General features: G+C 39.3%; 1 protein-coding gene across 5 annotated transcripts in view; it reads left to right on the top strand.

The window, feature by feature from the left end:
- The window catches only part of TRIP12 (thyroid hormone receptor interactor 12), a 113,034-nt gene extending 104,669 nt beyond the window's left edge, over positions 1 to 8,365 (top strand). For 4 of the 5 annotated variants that reach the window (XM_011951968.1, XM_011951966.1, XM_011951964.1 and 1 more), the window contains 4 exons: positions 853 to 966; positions 3,222 to 3,316; positions 3,825 to 3,928; positions 4,795 to 5,332. In XM_011951968.1, coding sequence (XP_011807358.1) covers positions 853 to 966; positions 3,222 to 3,316; positions 3,825 to 3,928; positions 4,795 to 4,991 — 510 coding nt within the window. In that variant the 3' untranslated portion in view covers positions 4,992 to 5,332. Of the gene's footprint in view, positions 1 to 852; positions 967 to 3,221; positions 3,317 to 3,824; positions 3,929 to 4,794 lie in introns of all 5 variants that reach the window. The other variant, XM_011951965.1, reaches the window with a different exon arrangement.
- Positions 8,366 to 9,879: the final 1,514 nt, after the last annotated feature.

The raw sequence follows: 9,879 nt of genomic DNA, 5'->3' as shown, positions 1-9,879 counted from the left end.
AAATTAGCCAGGCGTGGTGGTGCACACCTGTGGTCCCATCTACTCGGGAGGCTGAGGCAGGAGAATTGCTTGAACCGGGGAGGTAGAGGTTGCAGTGAGCTGAGATCATGCCACTACACTCCAGCCTGGGCGACAAAGCAAGACTGTCTTAAAAGAATAATAACAACCAAAATCCCCTGTTACTTAACAGTTGTGTGATTCATAAGTAATTCCTATTTAATAGTCACTGAGCCTGTCTTCTCATCCTGTTTCTTCTGATTTTGTGAAAGCTATTCTTCCATCTTCCTAGCAAATAATGAGTTAACATTTAGATTGTTGGACCAATAAGAGTTGCTTTTTCTTACCCTCCAGTTGCGTGTGACTTCATTTCCACGCTTTGCCTACTTCTGATAGGAAGCACACACTGCAGACAGGTTGGGTTCTAAGAACTTCACAGGATTTAGAACTAAACATTTTACATTAAAAATTGAAAACCCTTAATAGTGGGTAATTGTGATTCTTCAAACATTACCTTTAATTCATTTTATCCTCTTGGGAAATTCTCATTTGATTCCCATCTAGTGAGGTAATGTAACTCTATGGCATGGGTTTAACATAAGTAGATTTTTTAAACATACTAAATATAAATGCACATGGCATTTTTTTACGTTTTGTTATTGGTAAGGGCCCCACATTAGATGTCAACCTGAGGTTTTACTCATGTAGTTTTCTAGCAGGTATTTTAAAGACTTAATAACTTGTTTGTTCTTTATAAAGTGATCCAGAAGGGTGTTTCACTGTACTTTGCCACATACTAAATAATAAAGAGATTTGAAATTTTGTCACAGTTTTTTGAAAACTTTCTTTTTGCAGCTGGTTATATTCTGGGCACTAAATGAAGGCGTTTCTAGGCAATTTGATTCGTTCAGAGATGGATTTGAATCAGTCTTCCCACTCAGTCATCTTCAGTACTTCTACCCGGAGGAAGTGAGTAGCTTATGTCTAAAAGAAATGGTCATACCTATAATTTTAGTGGAATGTTTCTGTGCTGCCTACTCAAAGACCGTATTGTTGCACAAAAACAAAAAAGTGGGTGTTTGATAGCATGGGATGGTTTGGGAAAGACAAAGAAAGAATTTCCTGAGCAAGTAAGAATGTTAAGTAGGTGTCCTCTCTTAGATTGGAGTAGCGGGTTCCACGCGTGACAGTGTAAGCATAGCATCTTTGTCAGCCTAGACCCTCAGTGCCATTCAGTGGAGAATGGGGACTTTTGTGGTGTGTGGCATGTTCTGCATGTTTCCGTACTGCTGTGGAAGCCAAGAGACATGGAGGGGGCTTTACTTTATTTCTTAATGAAACTTCGATTCGATGAGACATTGTTTCACAATCAAGGTTAGTCCTTGAAGTTTTAAGAAAGTATTATGAATTATCTAATTGTCAAATACAGAGAATACTTCTGAGAATGGAAGAAATGGATTTCTGTGCTTGGTTTTCTCTAGCCATCTGTATTAGTCGGTTTTCATGCTGCTGATGAAGACGTACCCGAGACTGGGCAATTTACAAAAGAAAGAAATTTATTACACTTAGAGTTCCACGTGGCTGGGGAGGCCTCACAATCGTGGTGGAAGGTGAAAGGCCCATCTTACGTGGCAGCAGACAGGACAAGTGCTTGTGCGGGGAAACTCCCCTTTTTAAAACCATCAGATCTCATGAGACATATTCACTATTATGAGAATAGCCTGGGAAAGACCCGCCCCCCATGATTCAGGTACCTCCCACGGAGTCATTCCCACAGCAGGTGGGAATTGTGGGAGTTACAATTCAAGATGAGATTTGGGGTATGGGCACAGCCAAACCATATTACCATCTTTATTTGAAGTGCCAAATCTCAAAAGAACTGCTCACTGGTCGTGAGATATAGAAAGGCTCTAGAATGTGTCCAGTTTCCCTCCGTTTTGAAATCTTTTTATTTACTGTTTGAATACTAGTTTTAGAGTGTACGTCCACTACTGACTGAATCTGTAACTTTTTGATTAACTTAACATCTTAATCTCAGTTATATTTGTGTCTACTTTGATTTACTACTTTTTTTAAGCATGTAGTGTGCCTGATACTTGTAGGCACTGCTTGTCACCTGGAATAGAGTCATGGTCCTCACCACTTGCTGTATAACCTTATCCAAGTTACTGTATCTGATAGGACTGTTTATCTGTAAAATTGGAATAACCCCTGTCACAGAGTAATGGAAATTAAATAGACTGGGCACAGTGACTCAGCCTATAATCCCAGCACTTTGGGAGATGGAGGTGGGAAGATCACTTGAGCTCAGAAATTTAAGATTAGCCTGGGCAACATAGTGAGACCTCGTCTAAAATAAAAATAAAAATTATTAGCTGGGCATGGTGGTATGCACCTGTCGTCTCAGCTACTTGGAAGGCTGAGGATCACTTGAGCCCAGGAGATCATGATGGTAGTGAGCTGTGATTAGGCCACTATACTCCAGCCTGGGCAACAGAGCAAGGCTTTGTCTTCAAATATATAGGAGCAGACAGTGAGCAGTATATAATAGATAATAAATTTCATTGGCCTCAAATTGGATTTTCTCGAAGTATGCAGTCTTCTACAATTCAGCAGTTAACCAGAGGAAAGGCATGGTTTTAATTTGAAACTGATGTTAGATTTTCTAAGGACATGAAAGCATATATTGCTTTCTAATATGCACTCTATAATATCTAGGTTGGTCCCCATACAACCAACCATATGGCGTAGACATGCCTCTCTGCAAAGCGTAAAGACCTACCCATTTGCTGTGTCCTGGTTCAGCTTGCTTATCCCACTTCTTTCTCCAGCTCAATGTTCTCTCCCTTGGCATCTGTTACTGTATACTTTTGTGTTTCTGAAAGGCAGGATTTATAAAATCTCCCTGATTAGAAGCAGATTATCCATTTAAAGCACCTAAAGTAATGGGATGAAAGGAAACGGAAATCAAGGGTCGTCAGGTGTTTTTGGTTTGAGAGGAAGGGTTTCTCCAGAAGCACGTCCCTACAGATGGGCAGGGTGCTTAATAGTGTACAGCTAAAAAGGAAGTAGAATCTCTACAATGTTTTTTTAGAAAGAGGTCCCAAGCAGAAGGTTTTAGTACTGAGACTGATACTCTTGTGTGGTACACATAGACCTTTATTTTCACTCAGGTAAGCAAATGTTTCTTTCCTAATTCTTTTTACCCTTATTTGAACTCACAGCTGGATCAGCTCCTTTGTGGCAGTAAAGCAGACACTTGGGATGCAAAGACACTGATGGAATGCTGCAGGCCTGATCACGGTTACACTCATGACAGGTAAGTACTGGGCTCTGCCAGTTTTTCTATTCATTCTGAAGAATGTGGAGAGGGGGGTGTGTGTGTGTACGCACGCATGCACACGTGTAAACAACAAAAGTTGAAGTGGTTCATTTTAAAATATCTACCTGTTAATGGATGCTTACTTCTGTTTTGGCCTTACTTCTCTCAAGATAGGAAATTAAGACCCAAGGGTTTCTTTCTCAGGTATTTCTGTGAAAATACTAGGGGTTGGGGAAGAAAGATTTAATCCTGTTCCCCACTATTACATGTAGTAAAGCAGAAATATCTGTACAGTACCAGATCCAGTCTTACTTACTACAACTGTAATCATTCCATTTGAATTCTAGTCATAACAGAAACAAATTTGATTGAGTACATTGTAATGAAAATACCTGTGTAATTTAAAAGTGCTAATCTATCTAATTTTGACGTCATGTGATGCAATGCAATGTGATTAAAACTCTAACCTGATGAAATAATTGTGTTATATTTATTTCTGTTATAGTCGGGCTGTGAAGTTTTTGTTTGAGATTCTCAGTAGTTTTGATAATGAGCAGCAGAGGTTATTTCTCCAGTTTGTGACTGGTAGCCCAAGATTGCCTGTTGGAGGTGGGTACGATGTTGATGTTTAGCATTTATTCTACCTATGGGTGGGTTTGTGAGTGTGAAACTTCAGGACCATCAGCAAGAGATTCTTTATCTCACTTGCAGTGCCTCTTAGTTATTCCAGTATCACTAGAGTACGTTGAGACCACTAGCAGGGAAATTTGCCTGAGGTTTGTCTTAAACATACTGAAGTGGGATTGCTAATACACGTGTAATGCTGGTTAGAGAAAATTCCAGGCCATTAGTACATTCTAAACTCTTAGTTGACTTAGATGAGAATGGATTCTAAAATCTGGTTTTTCAGATTGAATCCTAATATAAGTTAAATTGGTGTTCTGTTGTTTTTGATTTATTTTGTTTTTTGAGACAGAATCTCACTCTGTCGCCCAGGCTGGAGTGCAGTGGCGTGATCTTGGCTCACTGCAACCTCTGCCTCCTGGGCTCCAGCGAGATCCTCCTGCCTCAGCCTCCTGTCTAGCTGGGACTACAGGCACAACACAGCACCATGCCTGGCTAATTTTTGTGTTTTTGTTGAGATAGGGTTTCTCCATGTTGCCCAGGCTGGTCTGAGACTCTCAAGCGATTGGCTCACCTCGGCCTCCCAGAGTGCTGGGATGACAGCCGTGAACCACTGTGGGTATTCCATTTTAAAAATCAGAAGGCATAAAGAACTGTTGCTTCCATGTTACATAGCGATTTTTTAAATAATAAAGCCGGTTCCTTGCACTTAATGTATATTGAATGTGTAATTGCCAAGCAAGAAAGAATACCTTGTGTGTAATATTGTACAGCAAAGCGGTGGAATGTTTTCTGATAGTTGACGTTTTTTAAAAACTTAAGTTCCTTGCCTTTCTTTTTCTCTTAATCAGGATTCCGGAGTTTGAATCCACCTTTGACAATTGTCCGAAAGACATTTGAATCAACAGAAAACCCAGATGACTTCTTGCCCTCTGTAATGACTTGTGTGAACTATCTTAAGTTGCCGGACTATTCAAGCATTGAGATAATGCGTGAAAAACTGTTGATAGCAGCAAGAGAAGGGCAGCAGTCATTCCATCTTTCCTGATCACAACAAGAAATGCAGTGTCTGCCTGTTACAGCAAAAGAAACAAATCATGATTTCTTTTCTAATGTATCACCTGAGTCAAGGAAACATGTTACGCCTTCTTGTTGTAGGAAAAACGGCTTGCAGATGATAAAGAGACATTTGGTTGATACTCATTAATGGCCCCATGGACTTAAAGTGATCAGGCCCTAAAACGTTGTTGTGATGAGGTTTCTTTAGCAAGTTCTTGTTTAAATTATCATTTATTTGATGAGTGAAGTTTTTAACATGCTTTGCTGTGTGAAATTTAAAAAAGGGATGTTTTTCCAGGCTGGAACAATAAATGTCGCTGTGCAGTTTAATTCTGGGCTGTGTGTATCCATCTAGCTAAGTCTGCAGTTTTGTTTCCTCCAAAGACAACTCTTGTACATAAGTACAGAAATTTAAGCTCACATGTATTTGACAAATATAGTTTAGTAGACTAGCTCTATGTGCTTTTCACTTTCCTCTGATTTTCTCTCCCTGATTCATTATTGTCTGTGCAGCTCACAGTTTTTTTGTATACAACTCACAGTTCTCAAATTTTCATTACCCGTGGGCTCATGACCCGTGGGTTCATTGTCCTATGTTCTGTCCAGTTAAGATCTAATTTAAAATTCATTGGATTGAAATATATTGAATATAATTCAGCTTTTGTAACTAGGTAGACTTTTCTTATAGTTTAGTGTGAATATAGTTTAGGGTATTACTGGCTTTTTGCCAGGTGACATACTAAGACTGTTTCCATAGCAATTCCAGCAGCAACAGCCTCTAGAGTGAGACAGGGAAAGCTCATTTGTTTCTTTAATGAAGGTTAAGAAGTCTACAGCTTGGGCTGGCCGGTATTTATTATTCTGTGGCCAGAGCATTTTAAATCAACGTAAAATTTTTAAACAAACTAAGCAGTTTCCCTTCCCTGTTGGAGTAAAAACAAAAATTTTTTTTTCCTTTGTTTTTGTTTTACATTTTTGTTCATAGTCTTCTTTATTCCACGCTCCTCTTCCCCTTCTCCCAGTGCTGACTTGGGACAAAACAGTTCAGCCTTTGTCTCGACGCAGATAAAAGCACCTGTAAGCAATGCTGTCCAGTCGTTTTATGTGCTGATTTCTCAAATCTGCAATAATCCATCAGGTTAATGTTTTTACCTGAAAATAAAGAAAGTTTGCTTCACCTTTTTGTTCATAGTTTTGTGCTGTATGCATAACTTTCAATTGTATAGATGTATTTCAATGCAAGGAAATCAACATGTCTCCATGATTCGGGTCATGGCTGATTTTGCTATTCAAACAATTTATAATAACAACTTGAAGAACCTAAAATGTGAAGAGAAAATGGGAGGAGATTCCTTCCTAAGGTCCAAAATTAAGCCTGTGCCGTAAATTTGAAGGAATTTTCCGTAATTCATCTCCTTGAAAATAAGAGATGAGCTATTTTTTTTTTTTTTAATTGAACTTTGAGAAATCAATTTTCTTTGACTGTTCTGTAAGTCTTATTTCATTGACATAGGCCGTTTTCCCTATCCCACCACCCAAAAGAAACTCAGTGGCTTGTTTGACATAGATTGTTGTGTCAATTTACACTTACATGGCCTTATATGGAAACGTCCCCTCCTGAGAGTTCACTTGGGTAATGACCCCATTAAGTGGAAGGGAACTGTCAGAGGAATTGGGGGCAGAGGAGTCTCTGCCTGTCTCTGCAGAGACTGACGAGTAATGGCTTTTCCCTGAAATCCAAGAACGGAATTGTTTCTGCAGTTTCACCACTGACAGCACAGTTGCTGAGCAGCTTCATCAAGTGAAGTTAAAGACTGAAACCATTTGTTTTCAACTGTTCTGATACCTTCCTGCAAACTAAGCACAAGGATTTTTGTGTGAACATAGCATTTTGTTCCTGATTTTTTTAAGGGTTCTGTTAAAATTTAGACATGTATAAACAAAAGAATGTTTCATCTGTACTTGACTTTTTATCCGTGTTGCGGCCCTGGCAAATTTGGCCTCATTGATTCCAGCATCTAATAAGTATATATGATGATTTTGACTCAAACTATAAAGGCTTGAGTGTTTCAAAGTTGGTAGTTATCTGTTTAAAAGCCTCAGCCTTTAGCTTATTCCTCCTCCGATACACGGGACCTTTGGCTGATTTGGGGCAGGAAAACTCTTAAAGCAATCTCTTGGCAGAGGCCTTATTGCATCAGAGGGAAAAAGTATATACTTCATTTGCTATAACTCCAGTTATGCCTTAAATTTATTTGCTTGGTAATCCTATCAACAAGCACTAATTTCTTAGTATACTTTAAACACTTAGTTGGATAGCAGCTGAGATTTTGTTGTCCTTTAGTTCTTGCTGAGATGGAGTCAGTCAGGTGCTAGTCATGGCTAACACCGAATTTGCATTGTCATTTAGACAGTTACTGATTTGATCTGCTTTATACATGAGAACATATTTTTAACTATTCTACTTTAAGAAGGAAGAGGTAGCTAAATGTAATCCCCTCTTCCTATGCCCCCAGAAAACTGAACTGTAAGTTCTAGGTGGACTAATTGGGAGTGGACATGGAGTTTTAGATGCCTTAGCCAAACCCAGCAGAAACCTTTCACACAGCCACTCATTATAAGAAATGCAGATTTTTCTCTTCTCATGCTTGTCTCTGGTTCCCTGCATTTGTAGTGACAGAACTTTCTTTCACTAGCAGGATATAAAGAAAGTCATTATGCTTGGAGTCCCTCTTTACTTAGGGTTTGAGTTAGGTACATAACATGGAAAGGAGTGGTGCCTTCACATGAATGTGACCACTCCCTATTGTGGAGTGACTTCCCTAGGGCATCCTATACATCCTATCACAGAAGGCCAAGGGACAGAGCACCAACTTTGGTATCCAAGAAATTAGATCCAAAACTCTTGATTTTCCACACTGAGGACTGTCACGAGTAAGTTGTAAGTTTGCTGTCTTCCTTCTGGCTTAGCAGGTGCTGCGGCTGTACTCTGGACTCCCGTCAGTGAGCGTGAGCTCAGGAAATGGGAGTGGAGTCTATTCCAAAAAAAAATGTGATGAAGTTTTTCATACAAGTGCATTCATATGCCAAATCCTTTTTGGAGGGTTCTGGATGCTATTGTTCATTTCTCTACTAGCAAAATGATCAAGCCTTCATTTATTTTAGGCTTTGTTTTTTGATCCATTTTGTTTTCCCTGCTGTAATGAGAACATTGTTCGGACATGTCGTGTTCTGTATTTATGATTCTCTGCGAAATGCTTTTGTATGAGTCCTAGGTTTGACATTGCGGTCGTTGACATACACGGTAAAGGAAAACGTAGTGACAGATCACTGAAGACGCTTCCTTTGTGACCTCAAAAAAAACCCAGACAAAATAGCATTTATAAATAGAGAAAACAGGATTGGCTGTTTTCCGAGAACTTCAAGTTAACAATTCTTATGCAAGGAAAAGTTCTTAACGCTAAAGACTTGTTCCGCATAAAGGAGACATTCTTTAATAATGGAAGAGGTGGTTTTATTTTTACTACAAGCCGACTCATATTTCCAAACCTATAACCAATTGCTGATCTCCTGTGTAAAGCATTTTTTTCCTTTTATCTGAAACAGTGATTTATATGAACTGTTGAAATAATGGAACCTCAAACTACAGATATGTATGTAAAATTGCATAAATGCACTGACTTCCTTCTCCCTGACTATATTTTTAATAAACAGCATTATCCTACATGGTCAGTTTTATTAAATTATACACAACTAGACGGTTCTTCTAAGTAGTGGTATGTGCTTGCATGGGTGACTTTTGGAAAGCTTCCTATTTTGGTAAGTAATGCAGTGAGTGAACTTAGCTTTTTTTTTGCAGGCAGATAGTGGAGAACACTGTAGAAGACCAATACATTCAAAAAGGTGGCCCTGCTACCTGCTTACTGGTGGAGCACTTGTGTAAGGTATCCCTATGCGCTAGCAAAATAGTGCCCTTGGCATTGAAAATGTGCACAGACAATAGAGCCTACTGGTTGGAACGCTATGAAGTCATCGTGCTTGACTTTCATGACTGGCTCTTCTGCCCTTAGCAAATGTCCAGTCTATTTCACTGAAACAGAAAAAGCAAAATAGAATTGATTTAGAAAAGTGAAAGACGGATTTTTGTTAGAAGAGTGATGACAGAATTTAGTTTTATTTTTAAGGGTATGTGTACAGTTACACAGCTCACATACGTATATGCACACATACATGCCCACATACATTGTTTTGATACAACTGCCTGAGGGAAAAACACGTTCCCTTTGGTGAATCTCTTGGTCTGTAAAATTTCTAAATCAGAGATGAAAGGCACTACTAAATACAAGCTCACCACAAGACAGGCATCGAAGTTTATAACCAATCTGATGTCTACATAACCAGTTCTGTGTTTGGAGCTGGGTAGCATTGCACTTCTGGTTGATGTGATTGTATGAATTAGTGTTGGCATGTTAATGGGTATATGGATGAAGTTTTCCATCTTAATGGCAGTTGTTGGGGCACTTCTGGTAGAAAGCACAATGTCTATTCAAACTCTTGAGACGAATGCATACAAAAGCAGGAGGCATTTTGGGAGGGGAGAGATTCAGCCATTGGAGAACAATTCTCCTAACTCATATGCTTACTGAAGCCGGTGTCATTCCTTCCTCTTTTTTTTGAGCCAGGTTAGTAACCTCAAGATTAGCTGGTTTCCTGTGTTGCTTCTCCTCTCACTTTATATGAGAAGGGCAGGAAGAAGGGTCATGCTGATGCCTGGAATAACACCGTTCTTACTATGCAAGAAATTGCAAGGAACCAGGTCCCAGAACTGCCCCATAGCCAGCTCAAATGTCCTATTGTGGCTTTGAGGCTCAGGTACA

The sequence above is a fragment of the Colobus angolensis genome, unplaced genomic scaffold, assembly GCF_000951035.1.
Source record: "Colobus angolensis palliatus isolate OR3802 unplaced genomic scaffold, Cang.pa_1.0 Scaffold33, whole genome shotgun sequence".
NCBI lineage: Eukaryota > Metazoa > Chordata > Mammalia > Primates > Cercopithecidae > Colobus > Colobus angolensis.
The sequence above is the reverse complement of the archived record's forward strand: the minus strand, read 5'-3'. Positions and strand labels throughout refer to the sequence as shown.